We start from the raw sequence: 27,514 nt of genomic DNA, 5'->3' as shown, positions 1-27,514 counted from the left end.
TCCAGCTCATTTGTGGTCCTCTGCTTTATGTATGATCTCCATGTGGGTGTTTGTGCGCCTTCATCCTCTCTTTCCTACTGGCTATTTATCATAGTTGATGGCCTTTCGAGGGTAGAGAGAGGAGGGGTGCAGCCCCAGTGAATTATCCTCTGGGCAGCTATTGTCGGTCTTCTCCAACTTTCTGTTTGTTTTTCTCTGCCGCCCTCTTTGTCAAAACTCTCTCCCAGTAGATCTCGGTGAAATTGGGACAAAGCTGAAAATACAGTAAAACGGCGCAACAGAGTAGAAGCAGAGCATCATCTTTGTTTAAAGTCACCTCTGATATCATGTTAGCATCTCTATTAGGCAAGGCAAGGCAGCTTTATTTGTGTAGAACATTTAATACACAGGGGCAACTCAATTAATACATTAATTTGCTCTATCTGTATTAATATAATTACTTTGATATTACATTATGTCAGTACAGAGAAATGAACAGAACATAGATTGTAGGAGTAGAGGAAATAGATTAATACTTGACGATGGAGCTGTCATTCAAGACTCTTTAGTCCACTTGTTGTCAATTGCTTGATCACGATGTCATTTGTTCATCAATTCCACTTGATCAAACATTACACTTAAAGCCATTGAACAGTGTTTTGAGGTGCCAACAATACAATCTATGTTTTAGTAGATGCCATAGTAATTCTTAAGCTTGCTGTCAGAGATATTTTTGATAGGAAACTGTTGTTACATGTCTTCCTAAAATGTTGTGTCCGTGACGGTCCCTCAATGCATTTACACGCACAATTAAGTCGACCATGTTGTAGCTTGCCTTTGCTATTCAGTTGGACTACTGTCCTTGTCCCAGTAGCTAACTGGAATGGAATCGATTCATTGAATGAAGTCTGTTTGCCTCTGCTATGCGCGGTGGTGATACTTTCAGCTTCTTAGTATCGTAGGATTTCTGGTTTAGCAGGAATTCTTTTTACCTTTTTAAACAACTAAGCTATGAATAACACAGTTGTGCTGATACATAACTTGTCATTTTCGAAAACACAAAGCTCCAACTGTGTTAGAAATATGTTGCTTCCATAGAGACAGAAATTAAAATCCCACAACATGACTGTTTAATTGCTAAGAGTCTTTTTATTTCATCATTTTAAACAATTTTTATTTTCCTTTTCTTTTTTCCTTAAAATAAGTCCAGACTACTACTGGAGAATGGCAGACATGTGCAGCCTATGTTAACATGATAGTACTAAACATGGCAAATTTATATAATATTTGGTGTTAATTGATAACATTGGATTTGGCTTTTCTGTCTGATCAGTGTCAGACTGATATCCTCTGTACACACCAAGTATCAGATCTGCTCATCCTTGATTGACTGAGTGAACATGATTGACTAAATTCATTCCTCTAAGGCAGGAACGTGTGGAACAGTTATAATCTCTACATAAAGTGATTGTGCGTCTTTTGTGACCCTTTTAGACAATCATACTGTAGCTTGTGTGCCATAAATAAAGCATGACACGCTCAGAAAAAAAGCTTGGTGTTTTTTTTTGCCCTCAAACTCTGCGTCACAGCTGGTCCAGAGAGTGCAGAGACAGAGCGGCGAGATGCATTAATCTCTGCAGACTTTGTCAGCTCCACGCCATAATGCGAGGCCAATGGTCAGCAGATATAAATGCTCTGAGGGACCAAATGAGATTAGAGACAAAGTTTGATGCTCGAACCGCCGTTCCACATGAAAGCCCTGTCACAATGTGAGCACAAAATAAATAAATTCAATTTACATCAGCCAGCTACAGGGGAACATTAAACATCTCAAATTATTGCTCTTCCCCTGTGATCTACACTTTGGCCATGAGGCTCGATTAGATACGGTGGAGGCCAACATTTTCTCTCAGCAGCTGTGTAGAGCCGCTTATGGCCAGTCTGGGGCTTGTATTGGTTAAGCAGCTCAGCAGCAGCAGAGGACACAGAAACACATCATCGTACTCAAAATATGAGCAGTGATGATAAGAGTGCATTGTAAGAGCAGCCGTAGAATTACTCATGCGGAAATCTACATACTAAGTCAAAACCAAAAGTCTTAATATAAAGTATTATTTTATAGTTTCATCTTCAGACACAGTAAAAGCAATGTGTATGCCAGGTTCTGAGTGAGATTAAAAAAAAAAAAAAAAACAGTTTGTTTTTAAAGTTTGTTCAGCTTTACAGCAAACTAGATATTTAATTACGGAAGTGTTGCACATTTTATGGATAATTAACTACATCAGGACACATTAAATGGTCGAATGCCACAGACGAGGTAATTAACGAGAAATGCTGTTTATAAATCAAGCAACACACAATAACAACACAATTAAGGAGATTCAGACAGTGGTGCTGACTGTGGGTCAGAAAAATGATGAGCATTATAGTAATAAAGTGTCTTCTAAATATTGTACTTTTAATGTTCGGAGATTTACACAAATAATGTCTTTATGGAAATCTGGACCAGTGTCTTTGGAGATGAGAGATCTCCACGGTCGGCTTTATTTCAGCAGAGAGACAGTTGATGTGTCTTTTACTGCACTGTCAGTCACTCTTTTTCCCAGGTTGTAAAAGTCTATTTATGGATCTGAGTGTGAGCAATGCTTGTTTTGCCATGGGAAATCACTAGAACCCAGCTGGGCTGTTGAGGCCAAACTGCAGGAAGGGAGGCCATTTACGTCCATGCTGACATCAGCAGCTCAGTTGGGCTCTTCTGTACAGGCTCTCGTTTTTTCCTTCTGAGGCAAGAAGAATCAATTATACAGTCAGTGTAGCAACAACAGAAAAAGCACTCACTTTTTCTTTAATGTACAGAAAAAAACTAAATTAAATGTAGACTATACTTTCTCTGTTATAGCTTATATGTTTTCTTATTGAATTGTGGTTTGTATACATATAAAAACCCACATGGGCAGTGATTTTGATAATCTCTCCAAGTAAACAGGTATTTATTATAATATATTTAGTTTCACCTTGCATCCCTTATTGTTGCCACATAGTTGAGTGGAACTCTACATTTCCATTGCACTGAAATTCTTTCAATACCTCCTGCACTTATGCATGTAGGAATACATGGAGAAAATATAGTGAAAAAGGAAAAGACCACATGGTTATCCTCAGACAGGGCACTTTTACTTTTTTATTTCATAATGTTACCGACTGAATAACAGGAAACACCCTATAAATCTTGACATTGACTCATTATATCGTCTAGAAGAATGTATAATCTCACATTCCTGTTCTTATGTTATCAAATTGTTAGATATGATAGCTGCAGTTGTTTCCCTCTGCAAAAATAAATGGGATTTAATTTGTGTAACTCAATGTAACAAATGACGTATGTACAAAAAACCAATACATGTCATCGAAATGTCTCCACTGGCCTGTACCGCAGCTCTTTTAATGTGCAGCACAACAGCAAGCCGACCTACGCTAACCTCCGATGTAATGCTAATGATGTGTGCATGAGTGAGATGAACCACTATGACTGATATTATAATTGGCTCTTTAGATATTTGCGTGCACTGTTTGTGGTTCAGTCACTCAAAGTAAAATGTTTCCTCTGAGTTTCTAGTGCTAACACCATGGAGTCTGATTGATACCGTAATGATGGACTACAATACGATTATTCAAGGATTGGGTCCAATGGAAGAGAATAGTAATGAGCTGAGAGTTGTGGGGATTTGCCTTCATCAATACAAAAAATTAAGGAGGCTCATCTCAAAAATGTTAGCATGCCATAATGCAGATGTGTAATTATCCTTCAACTAAGACCTACATTCCAGGAGATACCAACATGATACATATCGTGAAAGGAATGTCAGTTTTATTTATGAGCCAAATTTAAAACCAGACCTAACCTAAAGTGCTGTATAATAAAATATTATAGAGACAAATAGCACAAGAATATGGATGCAAATAAGAAAAACAAGTTCTGATATTGATGACTAAAAATAACAAAACCTTTAGGACAAACGTTGATCTTCAGTTCAGCTTTGAACAGTTGGAATGCTAAATGGCAAACTCTTCAAAAGCTTCCACCCAAGTACACTGAACGCACCACTGCCCTTGAACTGTCTGAGGATCCAACATGTGGAGTGGAAAGAAAGAAAAAGGACTTCAGGTATATGGCAACATGTAGCAGAGCTGAATGATTTGGGTAAAATTCATCAGTTCTGTAATGGATTTGAAATGGGATAGAGCATTACCAGACCATGGAAATATTAACGAACATATTATAATTTAATGAGAAAAGCATAAGGATATGATTTTTTTTTTTTTTTAACATATATTACCTTACACATTGCCTTTGTCTTTTAATAATTATTTGTATAATTATTCTGTTTCAGATGTGTGATTTGAAAAATGACTTGCCCCATGGCATCAGTTGGACATGTCACACTTGTGGTGTCAGCACCAAGCTCTGTCACTTACATTATGTAGTGTTTGGTTTATAATCCATCCTCAAAGAAAATGAACTTGATACACTGGTGATGTTGATGTTGTTGTCAGTGTTATTATTCTGCCTCCGCTTGGTCTTTGTGTACAGAAATCATGTAACATTATTTCAATGCTGCGTCCTACATCTGAAAATGGCCTATGTCAAGCAAAATTGTCAGACCTGAACGAGGAAGCGTTTGTGTGCATACAAGCTTCGGCACAGGGGTGAGCGGGGGCAAGAAGCCAACTGTCCAACTGCTGAAGGAGCAGGTTTTTTAAAGCAGAAGAATTCACTTGTTTTCAGTCATACACCAAGTTGTTTGCCGCTGTCTTGAAATTAATCATTTCCCGTGTGCAGCATGGGAATATGGCTGGATGAAACACAGACACAGAGTCATGCTGAGCTTCATCAGCAGTGTGTGAACTCATTTGACAGTGGTTTGAATGCAACATTTTCTTTATATTCAAAAGTTTGACGACGGTTGGAATCATTTGTCTCTCACCGCTAGAAAACAACTGTGAAGAACACAAACAGCCCGTGTAAATAACATCCCATGTGAGGATTGTTGCAAGTGTCTGGCAGACAAACAACAACACCAATTAGTTAAAATGTTATTCCAACATTTCAGTTCCATTTGCAGCTTTCTGCACTTATGTGTCATCTTCCTTTTCACGAAGTCACAGTCTGAAGGTCAACTGCCCTCTAGTATGAAAGAAAAAGAAATAAAAGCAGCGGTTATCAATAACCTTTTATTAAAACCAAAACATGATAAATGGCCATAAAGTCTAAGTAGACAAGACAAAGTGATGTAGCATATTGCAGATTTTTTTTTTTCCACTCCGAGACAATTTGTCTGTGTGAAAGCTCCCTGTTAGCACCAGTGTTATGATACTACAATGCTACCATGATGGCTCTTTTATCTCTTTTCTACTCTCCAGCGAGTCTGTGAGCTCCACAGATTTTTGGTTGGACTGGATATTAATAGCTACAGCGGACCGTGGTAATGACTAGCTCAGGGAGTGATGGGACACAGCTCCAGCAGCTGCTGTTGCGATGGCAGCAACAGTCTGGGATGATGCTCCTAATGAGAAATACTATAAAGACCAACACTGCTTTTCTTATCTCTGTTTCTGGGAGATGCTGCACCTCCAGCATCATCCCTCAGCACTAACAGAGTGTTAGAAGTGGGGGAGGTCATAGGTTGTCATTTATTGGCCTTTTTTTAATCTCCCTACATATTTCCTATCCTGAGGCACAGCGCTGTCCCCAGCAGACAGAATCAATAGCAGCGCTACTGCCAAGCAGTCTGAGGGCTAACAATGAAAGCAGGACAATTACATTGAGATGGATCAGAGACTTTAGTAGAAATATATTATGACTTTGTTTGGCTGTTCACCAGGAGGCTGGGGGAAGACAGGTCTAACACAAAGCCAGTTAGTTAACTGGTCGCCTGAGAGCCAGTGTTTTGCTAGTGATGTGTGAGGCCTGTGTGTGTGTGTGTGTGTGTGTGGTCCAGGTATTACTGGACTAATGTTGTGGGGATCTGTTTGTTTGCTCACATTATGTCTACTTGTCTTCCTTATGTGGACAAAAATCAAGTCCCCATAATGTAAATCACTACATTTTAAAGTGAAGATGTGTGTTATGGTTAGCCTGAGGTTAGAGTTAGGTTATGGTTAGGGTCGGGATTAGGATTAGGCCAGTAGTAATTATGGCTAAGGTCAAAGTAAATCTCCTGGAAATTAGTCAATAAGTCAATGAAGACCAAAATCTGGCTTGAAGTGTGGTTAGGGTCAGGCATTAAGCGGTTAGATTAAGGTTTGTTTAGTCCAAAATAATGGAAGTCAATGTGAGTCCTGTCTGGCCCTCATGAGACAGAACCTGATTTCTGTGGATCTGGCTTGGACTGAGATGTGGATTGTGGTAAGGTAAGGATTAGAGTAAGGGTCGGGCATTAACTGGATGTGGTAAATCAGAAAAGAACAGCGCCAACGATCAAATGGCTCTTATCTAATAACAGTATAATTACAGTAATTAACACAAGATGTATTTACAAAATGTACAATAATTGGATATCTCTATGAAACACATGTTCCTGCTGCTCGGGTTCTCTCATTCAAAACAATAACAAAAGACCTTGTTGGATAACATCTAGAAGCAGCGTGGGATTATAGGAATTGTCGTGTTGTCATCTCTTGCGATTCCCCGGCGCATTTGTGCTTTACAGGGAGAGGTTCCAAAGCAGAACACACAGCATATGGCCATGAGTAGTCATGATCCATTAGTGACAAATACACACAATAAAATGAAAAGAAAGATGACACACAGGGTTTGTCTCAGACGTTATAGCAGAGACGGTAAGGCGGTGAAATAAAACGGTCTGTTACCTCTAATAGAAATACAGATTTATGTGGATTGGTAACATTTTTCGGCCAATATCATTACTCTCATTGTTTTAGATATTTTTTAATGCAGACATGTTACATTCATATGTTACATATTAAAGCATGGGGGCATTTCAAGAGACTTTGGGGGGCCTAAGGCAAAAGCAATCAAAGGGCCCGAGAGTGAACAAAACTAGCAGCATGGGGCCTCATTAGCAGGTTTCTCCTGCTGTCTCCTTAACACCAAAGATTAGGGGGCTTCTAACCAAATTGCCATCGCCATCGCCACAGCTTTTCTCCAGGGGCCCCTCCTCAGCTCGAGGCCCCAGGCCATTTCCTACTTCCCCTAAGCTGCTACAGCACCCCTTGCAGTCTGCCTCATCAGTACATGAACCACCACTTTTGCTGCTATAAGAAAGCACTTTATTATCATCCCCTGCAATGATTCATGGGATCTTCGAGTGTTCATGAATGCAGACGTCGTATCTACTGTACCACTTTTCTTCCTCTGCCCCCCCTTCAACGGAAACAGATATATATTTGCAGATAGAATGTGATTATTGCTGTTGTGGTGTCGGTCACATCACTGCACAATCACACAGTCTACATGCATTTTAAAAAGTTATTAGACAGTATCAAACATTTATTTTTAAACTTTTTTGTGTTCATGAATTATTAACTGTCAGGCAGTTTGAGCGAGCTTACGTAATAGAGTGTGATCTAACATGAAGTTAAGAGCAGCCTGGACGTCTAATGAAAAAAGAAATGACAAAGCAAATTAATTAGTGAATAAAAGAGTCTGTGTTAAAAAAAGAGAGAGCAGAAGCAGCAGTAGCAGAGTGACTTGAGTATGTCCACTGTTTCCACCTTTACTGAATTAACCAGCAGAGGTAATGTTGTCAGTGATTGTTTGGTTATTCTTAGAGACTTTAATACCATTCAGTACTATTCAATGTTGGCTTCCAGCTTTTGTTGCCCCCCCTTCCTAGCATTTGCTTCTGCTAACATTTCTTTCCTGACCTCTTGAAGACTTTGGTGAAGTCATTTATTCACTGACCCCAGGGTCAGAGAGGACGGCCTAGTTGTGGAGTTCTGGCTATGATTGAATATTGTGTTGTGGGATTCTAATTTCTTTCTCTCTACTATCCCACTGAACAAACCAGATCTAGATCAGTTATCCAATACAATTTATTTATAAAGCACATTTGAAAAACAACTGCAGTTGACCAGTGTTGTGCAGTCGTAGTAACTAAAAGGATGTAGAAACAAAAAAATAAATATAAACATAAAAGGCATAAAATGCAGAACAGACACACACACTGTCTCAAATGCAACAGAGATCACATGAGTCTTAAAAAGAGATTTAAAATTTGACAGTTATATGTAATGGAACCTGCGAAAGCTCTGTCCCCTCTGTAATTTAGACACTAAGATCAGCTGATCTTAGACCACAGAGGCACATATGGCTGCAGCAAGTCAGACCATTTAAACAGTTATACACAAATAAAAGGATTTTAATCTATCTATCCTGTAATGCACTGGGAGCCAAGGGAGGGAGGTCAGAATGGGGGAGACGTGCTCACATCTGTGTGTCCCTGTTCTAGGCGAGCGGCAGCATTCTGGACAAGCTGAAGGCTGGAAACGGAGACCTGGCTAACCACAACATAAAGAGCATTTGGGTTGTAATAAAAGCAGCAATTTTTTCAAAGTCCCCACAAAGACAGAATAGACCTCATTTAAGCCATTTGCCTCAACTGATAAAAGCTGTTTTTTAGAACAGAGCAGATCTGCTTGTCAAGTTTTAACTCACAGTCTATTTTTACCCCGAGGTCGGTGACAGTGTTTTTTATAGAAGGAGACAAAAAGCCAAGGTCAATAAGTTGGGTGTCCGGAGCACCACTCGGACAGAACAATATAGCTTTCTTTTTTTTGTCATTGAACCTCAGGAAGTTTAACGCCATCCATGCTATTTTACCAGTGAGTGGACAGAGTGAGAGTTATTTCTTGTTAGAGGTACATACATTTGACAGGTATCTGCATAGTGGAAACAAATGCCATTATTTCCTCAAAATAAGGAAACAAGTACAATGAAAAGAGAAGAGGTACAAGAATCGAACCCTGCGGTACCCCACAGTGGAGGGGTTCTGTAGAGGACACAAAGTTGTTAAGGCTAAGGCAAAAACTTCTCTCCGTCAGGTACGAAACAGTTAGGATATATATTATGTTAAAGGCGACATAGACCAGAAGCTCCAATTAACGCTGCGTTTGTGTGTGTATCTGCGTCATTACCTCGTTTATGAAATCCTAAAGTTTCAGAACAAACAGTTCAGCCACTGCTGAGAAAATAGGGTTTTATTGTTTTCCTGGGCTCTGCGAAGCGGATCGGCACTTCCGTATGTTGATGTTGTCATCAGAAATCCTCACCACTCCTCTCACCACCGTAGCGCCTCCTGGTGCGGGCACTAGTCCGGGCACATCCGGTTGCGTACATTCAACCGCAGAAGAAGAAGAACTACTCTCGTTGTAGCTGCTGAGATGCAGAGCATCCACCGTGCCAGAGGGGGAGCTGTGTATCTGAGAGCTGGCTTACCAATTACGTCACTTCCAGTTACCTGGCCAATCACAGGACAGTGGGAAAGCTCTTGTTGGCTGGCCAATCACAACACAGTCCACGTTCTGGGATTTTGGTCTGAAACAGCACTAACATATATGTGCGAAACAAGCATTCGATGTCACCTTTAAAGACTCAGTAACTCATTTCAAAGACAGCAGCTGTAAATGTCCAATCAAACAAGATTCAAAGGCATAACAACCTCTGAGGACAGAAGCTCAGCTTTTATTGCATCTTCACAGTTGGGTGAATCTCTAACATTGTGTCATTGATGTACTCAGAAACCAAGCCACGGAAATCTGTATCAGCATCTGCTTTTACACAATGTCAATCACATTTTATTTGTTTAGCCCATAGTCAAAAAGTCACAGTCACACATTGGCTCCTATGGATTAAACAATAGTGCAACAACCTCTGTCCATAACCCTCATCAAGGGTGAGAAAAGACAACCACCACGAAAAGAGAGGGGAAGTTGCATTAAAGTTTCAGGTGCTGTTGCCTAACTCGAAGCACATTTTATCATTGAGCCACGTTGAGCAGTACAGACTTTGGCAGGAAGCTCTTTGGTTTAATGCAAGCCACCAGCTTTAACTAACTCCCAACTTTTCTTTATGCTTTAAGAACGTAAAGCCTCACCTCCTGCAGAAATTTCACTCTGCTTCGACCCAGTTCTGTCTCCCTCTGTATCTCTCTGTCCTTTAGCATCTTTGGTTTGTTTCGCTCTTGTCCTCTTTGAATTTTTTTAATTTCTATCTCTCTCTCTCTGTGTCTCTGCAGTCTTCGTGCTGAGCTGTGTCTTCCCCAAGCGCCCGATGTACGGTGATGTAACAGTGAGCAGTCTCCATTCTGGAGGAGAAGCTTTCTTCTCCTGCCTGACTGGCTATCAGCTGCAAGGCCCCAGTGTGCTGACCTGCCGCAATGCCAGCACCCCCTACTGGAGTGGCAAGGAACCACACTGCCTTGGTAGGTTCACCACAGCCTGAGGGAAAAACCGTCAAAATAATGGAACTGAAATGTCCCTAAGTTTTACTTCACAGTATGGATTATTGTTTTCCACTTTTTGTTATGAATCAAAGTTTTACCTTGTACAGTTGAATTTCCTTGAAGATAGTTAGTAATCAACATGCTAAAATACACAATGTGATATGTAATATTTTATTCCAATAATAGAAATGATTAAATTGTATGATAAAACATTTATAGTCATAAAAAAATGTAAAAAAATTATACCAAGCATTACTTTTTGTAAATTGAATTTATAATAAATAAACCAAACCACTATTACTTTAGTAGTACTACTCATAATAATGATTATAATAATAATGTAATGCCTTAATCAATGTATGTCTGCTTTTTTAACATTTGTATTTACTCTGTTTTATCACATGCACTATTATTATTATTTTTATTACTATTATGATTATTAATTGTATGTAGCAACACTTCACCTCGTCCTGAAATCAAGAATAGATGACTACTTGACCTAAAACATGATGGAAATAAATGACAGAAACCAATACCGATAGATTTAAAAGAGCTAGCACAATATTGCTAACAATGCAAATTGTTAAACACAACACAGTAAAAAAAATTGGTCATCATCATCAATAATTGAGAACATTTACATGAATAACATAATTATCAAGATATTGCATAAATGCACTCAGAAACAGACCTTCTTAAAAATAATAGGCAGAGTGATTGTTATGTAGCACGGCGTATCCTGACTGGCAGTAAACTGGAGGGACCTTGGACATTTGTTTTCGCTCTGATTTAATGGGCTTTTACTGTTACTCTCAGTATTGGTTTTCTCATTTACAGTGTTTTCTGTGATTCAGCCCTTTGATGCCAGCTTTTTACACCGTTCCCATTAACAGTTTGTTTTTTTTCTTTTCTTTTTTGTAGCTAACTCTTATCTATTGGACCATCTAGTCATTTTGTATAGAGGCCATAGAGATAGACAGATCTGGACTCCCACAGGAGAGTGTGTGGAGGATGGATATTTTTTTTTCTTTATCTGCTCGGTTGGGGCTGGCTGAGGAATAATAAGTGACAATTTTGCTCCTGACCATTCAGATCAGCTCTGATACACAGCACAGGGAATAAAGCCTCTGAGAGCAATTTCTAAGAGGGAGTTTGTGTGGCTGTGCATCTGTATCTCTGCTATCTTGATTGTGTGTGTGTGTGTGTGTGTGTGTGTGTGTGTGTGTGCTAGAGCATAAAGCAGGTGTATTGCGATGTGATTACTGAAGTCTGGGCAGGATGCCACTGGGTTTACTCTTCTTGCTCTGCTTTAATTAAGCTTTGTGTGCATGAGTAACCTTGACCTGATCAGCTGGGACACACACACACACACACACACACATCTTCCTATAGCTGCAAATACATTTTCTGTATGTGTTAAAAACCTAATTGTATGCCTCACTTCTCCATCCCATCCAGATATTTTAAAATTATGTTTGCCCTTTATCTCTAAAACCCCTTTTAAGTCAAATCACGTGTTTTCAAGTTATGTAACATATGTGTATGTGATTATAGTACATTAGAGATGCACAATACATTGTGCGTCACAAAGTATGCATGTGCAATAGTGACAGCATGACATGTGATGTGATGTCAATTCGAGCAAACAAATCAGCTGCTCAAGGCTAATGTGTCCATGTCATATGCAACCACTTGGCTACAGGAACTAGGCATGGGACATTATTTTGGGGTCAGAAGCCCTGTGGTTCATAGTTTGACTTTAACATGTTTAAGCTGGCTTTGGTAGCAGGAAAACAGTCTTTGTGGAGAACAAAAGAGGTGGAACACTTGGACCAAAATGTATCAGCTATCGGCTTGTTAAAAGGTCTACTGTACACATCTCTCAAATGCAGCCCCAGTGTCCTGTTTCACATTGCGTGCCACATTGTAAACACGGTATAGTGATGAACAGAGCATGAAAGTCTTGGCCCAGATATCTGCTGTGTACATGAGAAGGCCCATATCAGTTGTTGGCCAATGGCTAATGGTTTCAGTTGATATGCTGGTTAATTTGTCTAAGAATTGCATTTTGAAAGTGAAGAATATTCCTTCTTTCTCTCTCAGCGGCCTGTGGAGGTTTGATGAAGAACGTCACAGTTGGTCGGATCACCTCTCCTGGTTTTCCCAGCAACTACAGCAACAACCTGACATGCCACTGGCTCCTGGAGGCTCCCGAGGGCCAAAAGCTTCACATTCACTTTGAGAAAGTGGCATTGGCCGAGGATGATGATCGGTAAGCAGCACGTCCAGCTTCTGCATGAGGATGGTCAGACATTTTGTTTACAACTTGAACTAATTAACTATCCTAGTTATGAGTATAGAAACATAATGAGTGATGCACAAGCAGGAGACGAATAAAAGCTCTGGGAAAATAATCTGCGGTGAAAGGCTTCAGTGGGGAGTTTTAATGGCAACTGGCTGTGAGCTCATAGCGATGACAGAAGTGTCACTTTAACAGCACGGGGCTGTCATAAGAGAGAGAGAGGACTGAAAAGAGGTGCCACAGGGGGGAAATTAGCTGAATAATCCATTTTGCACAGCAGCCAATTGCTGCTCCTGCTACAAATATGCATAGATATAAAGAGACATCGGGACAGCTCTGAGGAAATTGAAAAGATTAGGAAGTGGAGATGATGGCTTGAAGACAGAGATTTGGCATGGGTGTGAAAGGTGGTCTTGTAATGAGCTCTGCTGGCTCCTTTAAGTCTTTGGGTTTTCTATACACACTGCTTTAGTGACATACTGCAAGTCATGTGAATTTTGATCAGATATAAACATAGCTGGAGAATCATAAAAAATGATCAGCGTCTTTGATGGAATCTCTGGCTCTATACCGATAAAATGTACTTATCATATGACCTGTCATCAAGTATGTGTATTTTTTTCACACTGGTCCATCTTCTCGTAGTGCTCTATAACCAAAGCAAAGCAAAGCAAACCTCATTCACTGGTTTTATATAACATTCCCCCTTCATCCTCAGCATGGACGAGTGTACCTTGACAGTTTTTGTACATAAAGGGATTTTTATTGTTGTTTTCTGCTTTGGACAGGAGCCAGGCTTCTGGCTTTTTCTACTGCTGCAAGAATACACATTTGTGTTGTATGCATTGAGGTGCTTTCCATAAATTATTACACAACACTGGTAGCTACTGCTGAGTCTTTAGAATAGTAACCAGACTTTGTATAGCTGGAACCAGAAGGGGCATGAAAGTTGCTGTAGCCTGTTTAAAGCACCAGTTTGTATTTGGTTTCCAAAACACTTTTGTTTCTTGTTGAAATCTTCAACAACAAAAAGCCAATATCTATAGCCCTCAAAGTATAAAACACAGCCAGTAAATTAATTTGTTCCAAATAATTCCCTGGTGTATCTGTCACTAACTAACCTGCCTACCTGCATGATTCCTATTGATGATATTTAGGTGATTCAGACTCAATGTAGTTGTCCTCACAACACTCTCTCCTTCAGGGAAATCATAAAGAATTCAGTTTCCTCCCTGAATCAGAGAGGGAGCAAAACATTTCTCCCCTGTCGAGAAATTAGAGAAGATCATTTTACCCTTTCACATCAGTTCCATTAGATTGAATAGAAATGTAAATGTGTGAATACAGATTTGGGGGTTGACATCAAGAAATGTGTATTCATATTTCATTTTATTTTTTCTCTGGGAACCCCCTGTGACCTCTTCATAGAATCCTCGGGGTCCCTGTTATTGATAACCAGTGTTCAAACCACGACAATAGTTTCTAACAGGCTAATAGATACCACATGTCACTGACAGCTAGACAATGTAAATGTGATGTTACTGTCACTTGGCTCCCAGAAGGTGTAAATCTTTGAGGCTAAAATTCTCCCTAAACCAGTTTGAGGAGTGTCTACATTCAAATGGCCACATCTTCTTCAAACATTTGCAGGTTCCCATATGAAAAGACATGGGACATTGGTGGAAAGCATAGAAATCACACTTTCAGAAGCTGTACATAACTCAAAATGTCTCTCAGGAGACTTGCTCCTGGTTTTTCCATGGCTGGGCACATCTTGGGAGTGACGAAACTTGTCTGCAGTCTCCTATACATAGCATTAACTGGTCCACCAGTATTCCCAGCTGTTGAAAGGGTGTCCCATTTTGTTGGGATAGATCAAAATGAGTAATGCTTTGAGCATAGTAATCAAAATATTATATAAAAATAAAATAAAAATAGTTCCAGTAAGTATTTTGGAGTGAGAAACTGCAAACTGATGAGTTGGGGGATCTGGGAAGAGAGGGAAAGCCTGAGGACATGTGATAGGTGTGTGGTGTGGCAGTGGCCAACATGAACAGAGCAGACACTGTAATCACGTCAGGAAGAATGCTGCTGATGAGTCTTTGCTCTTTTTCTTCCAGGCTGCTGATCAAGAACGGTAACAGCATAGATGCAGCGGTCCTCTACGATTCATACGCAGTGGAGTATCTGCCCAATGAAGGTTTACTCAGCTCGTCCAGGCATCTGTTCATCGAGCTGACTACAGATGCTACAGGCACATCGACTGGTGTTGCCATCAGGTACCAAGGTAAGGTACAGTATAGACCTATGGTAGACTATAGGGAACTTCATTTATTAAAAGCTTTTAGCTCCTCTATTTTTTTTTTTCTTAAGGCCATGAACACTTTAGTGTCACACACGCTGGCTTGCAGTTAATTGCCAGTGAAGTGTAGTTTCAAGCTATAATGAAGACTTTCAGCAGGATGTAATTTAAAAGCATACAGCACTGAATGACGGGGTCAGAAGTTCCTGTGATATTTAATGTACTTAATCAAGGTCACTACAACCATCAAGTGTGCTGCACTGTGGCAGTGAGAGGGGCCTTTCAAACAGTCAAAAGATAAATGAAGGGTATGAAGAGCTACTCCATTCAGTGCTCAATGAGCTATTTAAAAAAAATAATAATAATACAATTCTGAAATCATCTGTGAAATATGAATGTCTGCCGCAAATTTTCAATGTAATCCATAGAATATAATAGTCAAGGTATTTCACTCTGCACCATACATGTAAATTGGAGAAAAGGTCAGTGGAACATCTTAACCGTAGGATTTATTATCTTGGTTGAAACAATGTTTGCATTACAAATTCATGAATAGTCAAAACAATATATGTTGAGATATTTCATTCTGAGTAAAATCAAGCTAACAGACAGACTCTGTCATCCCTAGCATGTGTTATAATCCTAATTTGGTCCAGGGGAAGTAATCCAGTGTGAGGCTGAGGAGCATGGAAGCAACCACCACAGCTCATTGTGATAAAAAGAGAGAAAAAAACTGCTGCCATGAAACATAACTCTCTATAAACTTTTATATCCCAAAATGGAATTTGCTGCAGGAGAGAGAGTGAAAAAAACATATGAAATTCTTTATAGATATTTAAACGAAATGTTTCACTTTCATTACAGGCAATAACTTTGGCAATAAATGTTATGTTTGCATTTAAATGCTTTCTTAGCTGTTACCTCTTGTTATCGCCTTTTTCCTTTATTACTGTTCGTTCAAAGGACTTTGTGAATGAAAGAATCATGGACAGTCTTTTGGGAAAATCTGCCAGTGTAATTATATGCACAAGAGTCCAAATGATGTACAGTAAATTACAGTGAGGTTCCAGCAACATTGTCAGGAGGAGAAACCACGCAGCTTCTCTTTTGTTCACGCGTTTGTCTCAGCACTCGGCATCAGATTAGAGACTTGTGTCTCTTGTCCGGAGGGGACCACTTGGAAATACAATCAGTGTAATCTAATTAGGCCTCCTCTTCACTGCCACAAATGGGATTATGCCCAAAGGGAGAAGCATACATATTACCAACAGACCTCATAATGGCCATTTACAGGATGTAATGTTGTTTAGTTTGTCTCTAACAGATTTGATAGTTCCTATTCATTCCTCTTTTTTATCAATCATTCACACTCTGGTAAACACATAACTTCACTTATGAGCATTTAGCCATGCCTAGCTGCAGCTTGGGTTCTGGATTTATTGTCTCATCTTACCACTGCACTGCTTGGTTGAATATTTGATTCTGATTGGACACATATGATGTTCTATAGTGTGTTTTTTGTTTCCTGTGTATAACAAACCACTGCAATATAGTGTGTTGTGCTGTACTGTAACAGACAGTTGTTAAAGATACTGTTCTAATCATACAATGAACATATCAATCCACCAAAACCATGTGGAGCAGGACCCTAAAATATTGTGAACATTTTTTCTCGTATCATTTTTAATATAATATAACACTGGATTTGTGGCATTACCATCATATAGCCATTAACTCTCACAAGTACCTCAAATATTTATGGTCCATATTGACTGCACCATGATAAAACATTCAATAAACTATCAGACGCTATCATTTATCAAGTACAATATACATCCTATAGCCTGGAGATATGCTTAACTCACCTGAGTTTAATCTTCCTCCGCTAAAAATATACCAAAACTTCCCTCCACAGCTTTTGCAGCAGGCCACTGCTACGAGCCCTTCGTGAAGTATGGCAACCTGACCAGCAGCGATAACACGTGGGCAGTGGGAGCTGTGGTGGAGTTTGCCTGCGACCCTGGCTATACTCTGGAGCAGGGATCTGTCACCATTGAATGCATGGATCCCAACAATCCCCAGTGGAATGACACAGAGCCTGCCTGCAGAGGTCTGTATTCCCATGTGACTACAACTAAGTACATCCTGTTTTTACTGCGCATCATACGCTGTATCTGTCGTTTTTGTCCAACTTTGGCTTGAAAGGTCCAGGGTGTAAGAATTAGTGACATCTAATGATGAGGATGCAGATTGTAACAGGATTCCTCACTCCTCACCCCCTTTCCTCATGGAACTATGTTGGCCTCTGCATAAAAAAATGATGTCATTCTTCTTTTTTTCCATATTCACCTTCTGCTCTGGTTGGTTTGCCTATTTGGGGCTCCTGTAGCAACATGGCAGCACAAAAACCATGGCCTCCATAAAGCACAATACTAATTTAAATCAATTATACACTTATACAAAGGTAGTACAGTACATTCCATCCACAAATAAACTTTCTAAATGCACATGTACTTCCTACGGCAGCACATTTGGTATGGTTTCAACAGCATACCATATAATGGGCTGTCAGAGGTACCTAATGCCACATTCCCATTGTTTGCAGTCGTCCAAGGTTTTTCGCTCCTTAAAACTGAGCAGTTTGAAAAGTTTGGCTTGTACCTAATTGTCCAGAGGGGCTGTAAGTGAGAATGCAAATGTCTGCAGAACTCACTCTTGACATTTTCTAAGATCAAGCTCTGAATAATTCACAGCGAGCTCGTGTCAGGCCCCACCCCTCACCTGGATGCTCCAGACGTTCTGCTGTTGTGAACACATCTGACCCAGAGATTCTCATGCTGCATTCGTTATATGTAAAAATAAATCCCTGGGAACTGTTTGAGTCTACTTTAGAGATATTTTCCTTAGCTTATTTCTAAAACTACTTTTAGAAGATGCAAACTGTTTGACACAGTTTGCATCTTATATTCTTTGATCAGTTGATGACTGGGGGCTGGATCATACTTTAGGCGTTCAGTGTCTGTGGAAGAGGGTCGCTTCCCATATGTGTTCCCAGCTGTGGGTGATGTTCATTCTAAAATGAGAGACAGTGTCAGTCTAGTGTTTTCACAAACATACTCAGTCTCATATTTCATTCCACTATAGTGGTGATCTCTGATCATTGGTTCACTCTAATTTGCACGCAGAATGTAGGACCTGCACCTAATACCTGTTTAGACTATATTTTAAAATAGTGTGGAAAAACTTGTGTTTAACATTTGAGGCTTTGTTAACTCCATGATTATGTTTAAACATACAGAGGCTATAAGAATGTACAATATAGAGCCTTATATCCTTTTATATCCATCAGGCAATCTGATGAAAAACTGTATAAACACACCTGAGCAAAACTTACTCAAAATGTTTGAAATCAGATTGAATTTGTGAAATGTGGAAATACGTCAAAGTTTAAAGTTTACTTGGTTAATTTTTATGAAAAAAGGAGAAGAAAAACCTATTTTGTGACTTCTAAAAAAATGCAACATAAAATTTACTCAACTACACATAAAGCCTGACTATGTGACCCATAAACACACACAACCCAGGATGTCCATATAAGGAGTTGTGCATTGTTCCCACAGCAAATTACCATGGGTGCACTGAAAAAAAAAAAAAAAACATGTACAAGAAAATAAAGAGTAAAGAATTGGACCAGAAAGCCCTGTTGCACTATGTCCTTTAACGTGAAGTACTCATCATCCATGGTTGTGCATGTGTTTGTTTGTTCCAGCTGTGTGCAGTGGTGAGATCACAGATTCAGCTGGAGTGGTGCTCTCTCCCAACTGGCCTGAAGCCTACGATAAAGGGCAGGACTGCATCTGGGGAATCCATGTGGAGGAGGACAAGAGGATCATGCTGGACATCCAAGTGTAAGTATCCACCAACCATGTGTGTATTTTGATCCACCTCCTTTGATATGCGGAGAGCAACATTAGTGCAATCCTTCTTCTTGGCATCTCTTGAACCTAATCAAAACAAAACGCTCTTCATCTTCCTGGGATGATGCACACACACCAGTCTTCTGCTTCAAGCAGAGCCATCTAAGCTGTTTGAAGATTACAAAGCGCTACCTCGCCGTGACTGGTAATAAATAAAAAAAATAAAAAAACTCAGTGTGCTGCTAATGAAAGAGTGCTTGTCATGTGAATATGATGTGTAAGTGCCATGCAAAGGTTAATTAGGTGCAGCAGAGAAAACTAATTATATCAGGATGGTTTTGTTTGGGAGTCCTTCCCCTGCACATGTAATAGCTGCTGTGAGGAGTCGAGAGTGTGTTTCCTGCGATCACAGTGCCAAGGTGAAGACACCGAACAACACAGCATGCCGTGTCAGAGCCTGATAAGTCAGTCAGCCATCGAAAATCATTTGCCATTTGCAAGCGAATTAAGGAGTGCTCATTTGCATGTGTTGCATCTTAAGCTTCTCTCTCTCTCTCTCTCTGTCTAAGCACCACCTGTGCTCCTGTTGTATGTTGAGAAGCACTGATTAATGGCCTCCACTGGGTTTTGAAAGGAAGTCTGTCAACATAAGTAATTGCTGCTGTTCATTTTGCAGAGCAGGTGATTGGAGGTGAAGGTAACTGGAAACATTTAGACAAAGCATCAACCACAAAATTTGGGACCACACATCGCAAAGACATGACGTGATACGTGTGTCTTTTTGGAAAATATCATTTTAACAGGAAGTAACATTATGTCCGTCACATTAGCAGCCTCAAGTGTTTATTAAATCTGTTGAGCAGTTTTAAAAGGTCTTCATGTACAGACAGCAAAACATGTCATCTCATTTATTCAACTGAATGAAGAGCAAACTGTTTTTTCATAAATTCCAGACTTATTTTTGTATAGGTCGCAAATATCCGGTGGTGTCTCAATGGATGGAGAAACCATTATGGGTAGCACAACAGCCAATTTCACAGCCAAGATCAGTGACCTCTTAACCAGTTCAGAACCACAGTTGGAATGGGATAAAACCATAGGTTTTTGTGACACAGTTTTTGTTGGATATTTATCATTTCTGTCATTTATTTGTTTAGTTAAAATGTGTTAACCCTTTAACACCTTAGCCTCAAAATGTCCGTCTGGACTTATTTTAACCATAATGTCCTGTGATTAAGTGCTTTTGCCCGTTCTTCCAGAATAACTCTTAATATTTGGCAGTTATTTACAATTTACTGCATGTTAAAATAGTGTATTAACAATTTAAAATGAAGAAAAACATTTTTGTTTGAGGAGAAAACACTGTCGTTGTACATCAACACCAGATTTTGCGTGTTCAATTTGAAATTTGAACAGTATAAAGCATATTTAAATAACATACTGAGTGATTGAGTCTTTGTCTCAATGTCCAAAAACAGCCCAAAAAATGGAAACAATGTACAGGCGTTTTTTCAACTCTCTCCTCTCTGGTGACAAGCAGGCTGATTAATAACCATTATAACCATTAACGCCATAACATTGGCTTTGAAGTGCAACTTCTCAGCTTTCAGAAACTGTTGGTATTTTCCGACAGCACAAACCGCTGTGTAATTATGTTAATGCAAAGTGCTGATCTGGAGTGTTTGCTTAGTGACGTGTGTCTCTGAGTCCCAGACTTTAAATGGAGAAACTTTCCCAGTTGCCCACAACACTTCATCCAATCAGGAGCCAGAACTCCACAGAGAGGCAGTCCTCTCTCCTTGTGAGCTCTGATTGTTTTTTCGATTAAACATGTCCTTGAGTTGACGTGTGAGCTGAGTGCTAACAGCATGAACAAACACGAAGTTCGCCAAAAGACACTTTAGAAAGCTTTAAAAAGAACCCCTGACATTGTTGTGAACCCATCACTTATTTGCTTAATTTGTGATTAAGTGCAATCATGTGATCAACATTTAAATCTCAACCCCACTGGAGTAGAAGCTCTGACAAAAGTAAACCCATTAGTCTGTTTCCTTTACGTCTGCTCATGCTATTTAATAAACTAAATGGTCTTCCGGGGCTTGTACTACAGATATTTCACTGTACTTTGTTCGTGACCATTTGTGTGTACAAGGAAAACCCTTGAAAGGTCTCAACCAAACTTGAAGTGTCAGCACACTGTGGTCCAGTTTCCCAGCGAGTGCTCATGGGAGTGAAGCAAAACAGACATTTCCGTGGAGGGAAACATCTAATCTAGAACAAGGCCTCCTCACCGTCTGAACATATGCCTGTGTCTGAGCGTTCACAGGAAGCTTATCAGACGCAGCTGTTCTCCCTGGACTCTGTGTGTTAGACGGTGTATGCAGATATATGAGGCCTTTAACAAGATCCTTGGGAAAAGGCTTCCTCACATTCCATGTGGACACCTGTGCACAGGTGGATATATTCCATCTGTGTCTTGGCAGGAAGAGACATTGTCACTGGGGTGTATCATAACTTTCATAGATGGACTTTGAACAAAAGTAAAATTAATGAAATCTCACACGTTAAAGACTTATCCCAATTAGTAATTAGTGATTTGAAAGGTGTGGGCAGCAGCCACCTTAAGGGCTTTGAGGGTACTACAGATAACACAAATAAAGGTTTGGTGCATGGTTCCATTTCAAATAACTTTCCTCAGCAAACTGTTACTTTCATGTGGATTAACTCTATGGACAATGTCTGCATATTTTATAAAACCCTTTGTTTTGTACCACTGAAATAAAACTTGCTAAATGTAAGAACTTCAGTTTGACCAAATTTTAAATAAATTCAACAAGTAGACACCATAGTTATACTGTATTTTCTCACCTTTTTCAAGGTAATGTTGTTGTTGTTTTTTTAAGTTAGTTAAATCAACCAGATTCCAAGTGTTATTGTCTGCCTCATTATGATATAAATCATATATAATTTAAGGTTTTATTCTGAAAGCAGGACATTTTCAGTATTAAAAATGGGCTGTGACATTCTGGTCAATTTCAAATAGACAATACATAATTTATTAAACCATTGCCTGATGGATACATACACGGGTGAATGTTGTGATTCATAATTTCTGTTGTGTTCGATATTAATCATTTGCTTTTGATGTCCTGTACCTCCGAGGAGAACAATCCCTTGTTTTTCGATAAGTGGAGCAACAAAGCGAATGTGAAAGCCTGTGTAAGTGGTTGGGCTGGGAGTTTTCATTCTCAATTAACTCTGATTCTTCAAGGTCATGTATTTCTATTTCTTTTCTTTTCCATTCCTATCCAATTAATGTGCAATGTGCAACAAGCTATAAAGCTCTCTATACAAGAATGGCCGTAGACTGTATGTAATTAATGAATGACATATTCTCTAGGTCTGGTTAGAAACCTGAATTCTCTGGATGACCTTAATTGGGAGATTCCACTGTTTTCAAGAAGACAATAGTTTATTTTATGACCGTGACATTTAATCCTCGACAGAATATCTGGTCCTTGCTTATCTCCAGTTTCTGTAGCAGGAAGTGACTGGGGCCATTTCTACTCACCCCTCGATGGAATGCTAATCCACTTTATACAGTATTAGCCTTTTCTATCTCTCCCTTTACGTTAAGTGGTAAGAAAAGAGGCTTTTTGAACCACTATCCAAGTCTTTGGTGTGATTTTCCGGTTTGAACTGCCAACATCCCACTTCAAAGGTGACCGACCACTAGGCCGTCTGGTTGGTAAACCATACGTTTATTGATTTAAAATGTGAGTAACAGCATGTCTTCCCAGGTTAGTACAGTTCTTTACATGTACATCACAGATGTCTGGAAATCAAAATTGTACTCACTTCAAATGAGAGCAGGAGTCATAAAGCTTGAGACTGAAGAGGGCGACATGACATGGTTTTACCATCATGTCCAATAAAGACAGTCAAACACTCAGAGAAGTGTGTTAATAGTGTCTAATATTTTCTTCCTATAGTTCAGACTTCAGGAGTGATGGAAATAGCAGATGATGAAGTGAATAGTTGAGGTGTAATGTGTTGGCAGCTGGTCCTGTTAGCCAGGCCAACCTCAGCCCTGTTTTTACAAATTGAACTAAATCAAATTAGCGTCACGGAATGGAGGCCGAGATTGATTTTTTTCTCAGCAGATGTGCCACAGAGCCACATAAGGCCTTGTTTAACTTAATCACAACAAATTTGACACCAGCCAAAAGTATTTATCAATCTGTGCCACTCTCTGAGCAAGTACGAGGCTTCATCCATTAGCAATCAAATATTAAACATCGAATAAGGTTAAGGTAGACTCTGCTGTTTGGGTGCTTTATTATTAGTTTTGATTTCCAGAGACAGATATACATTTGAGCATCAACAATGCACTCAGCCATTGCTGAAAAACAAGCAATTTGGAACTCTCAGCAAATGTATTGATAGACTCAGACCTTATGTATTCAAATAATGATATATTGTAGTTCTTGGCCATTCAAGTACTAGATGGCGATTTAAAAAACGTGCCAAGTCATTTATCTCATAGTTAATCAGGTTTTTTTCAGAAATAGTTTCACTACTTTTTAATAAAGAAAGTCGATATAATACATTTTGACAGTGCCACAGCAAAGGTCCACAAACAAAGCTGTCAATATAACATTTCCACAAAACCTTTTTCCCTTTTAACAATCCATCTGTGCAGTAGCTCATGCATGCAGCCACAAGTCCACAATAGATATTTAATGAATCTTGCAATCGAAAGCCAATTCACAGTTTCCATGTGTGCAGAGGTCTGCTGCAGTTTCAGTGTTCAAAATAACTGCATGGTCCCCTATGGGGAAGTCCCTGTGCAGCCTCATATGTGTGACCATAGCTCCAATGTGTACTGTGGAGAAAAAAAGTATGGGACTTCCTGAAAGGACAACTCTGCATTCCCACAGGACATGAGTGATGTCTGCTGCAGGAAAAGTTGATTAAATGCATTAACTCCTAAGGCAGGACCGGATGTGTGTCAGAATTTGGAAAGTAATAATTAGAACAACTTCTTCTCCATTGAGGGATACATTCTGGCCCTGGTTTGCATTTGGGTCAAGTTTTATCGAGTTAATACGGTTAAATTTAGCATTTAAGGTCCTTACAAATGAAGGAATACGAGTTTGTGAGTGCGTGTGTGTGTGTGGCGCCCACAGCTGACAGAAGACAAATGGCTCTGCTTGGGGAAAGACAAACACTCCAGCTCTCATCTGTTCACGGCTCCACTCACATTAGTGTAATTTATTCCACTTTTTGTTAAAATAAATAAATAAATAGCCAAAAAAAAAAAAATAGACTTACCATTCCATCTCGTCAGGCTTTGCCATGTGTCAATTTTCTCCATGCCTCTTGAATCTTTGATTTTCCAGCTTCCCCATAGTTGATTAATAGCTCAGTCTCAGACTGGCTAATGAGTTTTATCAGGAGCTGCTGGTGATTAATTAGCAACAGCAAAAGTCATGTCAGTGTTTTATACTGGCTTAGCCATTTTTTCCTGGTTATAAATCTGGTCTAGCTCAGCCCGAGGTGACATATTAAACAGAGTTACAGCTCTCCAGGCTGCGGTCAAGGCAGCACTCATACATGGCACTTTGACAATTAAACTGTAACAGTGGGTGTGGTTACTCAGCCTTACATCAATTATGGAGGGAAATGTTGGTGCTAATCACACTTAGCATCGTGACTTGTGCCCCCTGTCAATCTAAATCAGCTTTAAAATGTTAGTGTTCTTGTAAAGATAATAATAAAAAAAATCATCATCTTATTGTGGCACACAGTTACTTTTTATCGTCCACCGGTGACCTCAGTAAATATAACAGGAGAAGAAGAAGTCAAGAGCTATATTATAAAGAGCTACCATTATTATTATTATTATAATTATTATTATTATTACTACATTGTAGCTATTATTGTATTTTATAATTATATTTAAGTGACAGTTTAGGCTCATTAAAGTGGAGCTGTATGGGATATTTAAAATGGGTATCACTGCACAAGTATGCACATGCATAGTAACGACTTTGCTGCCAACAAGAACTTCAGCAAGACCGATTTCAGCCACTTAAAAAATGCTCACCTAATAAAATCGGTGTCAGCTTAAGTGTACGTTATTTCAAACCAAAAAAAAAGTGATTATAGCTTCATGTTATCATCGAAAACTAGTTTGTGTTGCTTTTTACTAAACCACCCACCTTCCTTGTGCCAAAATCAAAGTAAAAGCAACAATATGGCTTGAAAATGATTTCTTGTTTACGCATTAATAGAAACTTTGTGATAAGATAAAAAAAAAAAACATAAAGCCTAAGGGGCTGCCACTATCAATCAGTCAAACCTTTTCAAACTATTTAAATGCAACTAAAATAGCTGTGCAGGTGATCTGTGTACAATCAAAATTGAATAACCATCACTTCCAGATCAGTTGCACTCACTAGAGAGAACTGCACTGATAGAATAAGATATTAAAAGCTATGAAGAGGTAAAATAATAATAGTAATAATATTAAGATAGAGAGAAATAAAGATAGAATAAAATGACAATAATATAATAAATAAAAATGTCAACACTAAAATGTTCATCGATAGAGTATGAAATAAATAGAAGTGACTGAAAAACCATACAATTATAAAGCACTACATTACATGCAGCAGAAAGCAGAAATATGTTAATATGCTTATTGAAATTGGTTTGCTGAATTTGGCTGAATGAGGTTCCACAACAGTTTTCAGGCTATTTTAAGATGCTGACATTTCAAAGGCATTTGTTCAAAGCTAAATATGCTATTATATAAAAGAATAAATGCCAGATTGGCCATTTGTAGTTCTACAAAATCTGTATGATGATGTGAACCATAAGCTTGCACTTTAGCCTTCATTACTGATATCATAGTCTTCCTCTAATGTAATGTGTAACCTTGCTTTGACCTCTTTGTGCAATTACTGTTAAAATGCAACAGCACATAATGAGGTGTACCATTAACACCATGTTCTGTCAGACCTGCAGTATCTTATGGCTGAGAGAGAGTTATGTTTGCATGTGCAGAGATGGTTTTTGAATGTGCAGGGTTTGACCAGTTCATCCACAGCAAGAGAGAGTTCAAAAGCATGAGAAATCCAGTTGGCAGGATGTTGCAATAGTTTCTGCAAACCACAGATATGTATGAGCTGACATTTCTGAACCGATATTCCTTATTTAAATTTCAACAGATCAAAATGTTTTATGTACTTGTGGGGCTTTTGGCAGAAATCTGGACATGAGGGTGATGATAACCATGCCATGGTTCTAAATGTGGATAGGCACAGAGCTATAGGAAAAAAAACAACAATCCATCACAGAGTACAAGCTAAATATGTGAAGATATAAATATGTGAATGCATTTGTAGTATTATTCAAATGTACCTCATTACTTTTTATTTTCTGAGCATAATGTTATTACTGCATGCAGCTTTTTAGAACTAAACCCGGTCACACATTTGTAGGCAATGGCCAGTTTAGACCAGGCTCTGACCCTAGTGTTTTTTAAAACTGTCAGTTATTGATTGATTGAGTGATTTTTTTGTTATTTTGGTTGGTTGGTTGGTTTTGATTGATTGATTGATAGGTTGTGGTTGGGTTGGTTGGTTGTTTTGTTGGTTTTCATTGGTTGGTTAGTTGCTTGGTTGGTTGGTTGATTGATTAATTGGTAGGTTGTAGTTGGTTGGTTGTGATTGTGGTTTGGGTTGGTTGGTTGTGGTTGTGGTTTTGGTTTTGGTTGGTTATTTAATTGATTGGTTGGTTTTCAATGTTGGTCAGTTGATTGGTTGTTGGTTTTAGTTACCTGGTTTTGATTGATTGATTGATTGATTGAGTGGTTGGTTGGTTGGTTGGTTGGTTGATTGACTGACTGACTGACTGACTGACTGACAAGTTTTAACAAAATGTCACTGTTTAACTGTAACAGATTAGAGTAAATTCCCATCTGCAGATTGGAAACAACACATACAGTACATAGTACAGTGACATACAATGCTGACAGAATATAAATTCTAGTAGACAACAAATAAAATAAAATTAATTAAGGGCCATCAAGTGTCTAAATCACTAAGTGCGCAGCTTGCATTTCTGAACCGATATTACTTATTTAAATGTCTACAGATAATGTTGATGTTATAGTGTTTTAAATAATTGTGGGGCTTCGGGCAAAATAAGGAAGTGATGCTGATAATAATCATTTCCTGGTTATAAATGTGGTTAGGTTTATGCACAGAAGACACATGGTTAGAGCTGTAGGGGAAACAAACCAAAGCATTACAGGGTTAAATGGAAAGTACAAGTCCTATAACATTATTAAATCTATGAGGTCACGCTGTGCTGCAGCAAAAGAACACACTGTGATGTCTTCATAGCACAATATTTGAAAAATGACTTGACCTGGTCTACACTGTGGTCTGCTGCTGCAAGCACTGCAAGCCCCTCCATCTATGGGAGAAAACTTTTGCTCAAAAACATCAATTCATAAATATTGATATGACACATTTTGGAA

The 27,514-nt window shown here is 39.0% G+C and overlaps 1 protein-coding gene across 1 annotated transcript in view; it reads left to right on the top strand.

Moving 5' to 3' along the window:
• sez6b (seizure related 6 homolog b) overlaps window positions 1-27,514 on the top strand; it is a 168,711-nt gene that overhangs the window by 122,285 nt on the left and 18,912 nt on the right. Inside the window, exons 5-9 of the mRNA XM_058633811.1 lie at window positions 10,236-10,421; window positions 12,546-12,714; window positions 14,865-15,031; window positions 16,962-17,156; window positions 18,816-18,954. Of these exons, the coding sequence (XP_058489794.1) occupies window positions 10,236-10,421; window positions 12,546-12,714; window positions 14,865-15,031; window positions 16,962-17,156; window positions 18,816-18,954 (856 nt within the window). The remainder of the gene's footprint in view (window positions 1-10,235; window positions 10,422-12,545; window positions 12,715-14,864; window positions 15,032-16,961; window positions 17,157-18,815; window positions 18,955-27,514) is intronic.

The sequence above is a fragment of the Solea solea genome, chromosome 7 (genome assembly GCF_958295425.1).
Source record: "Solea solea chromosome 7, fSolSol10.1, whole genome shotgun sequence".
NCBI lineage: Eukaryota > Metazoa > Chordata > Actinopteri > Pleuronectiformes > Soleidae > Solea > Solea solea.
This window is presented reverse-complemented; position numbering and strand designations above follow the sequence as displayed.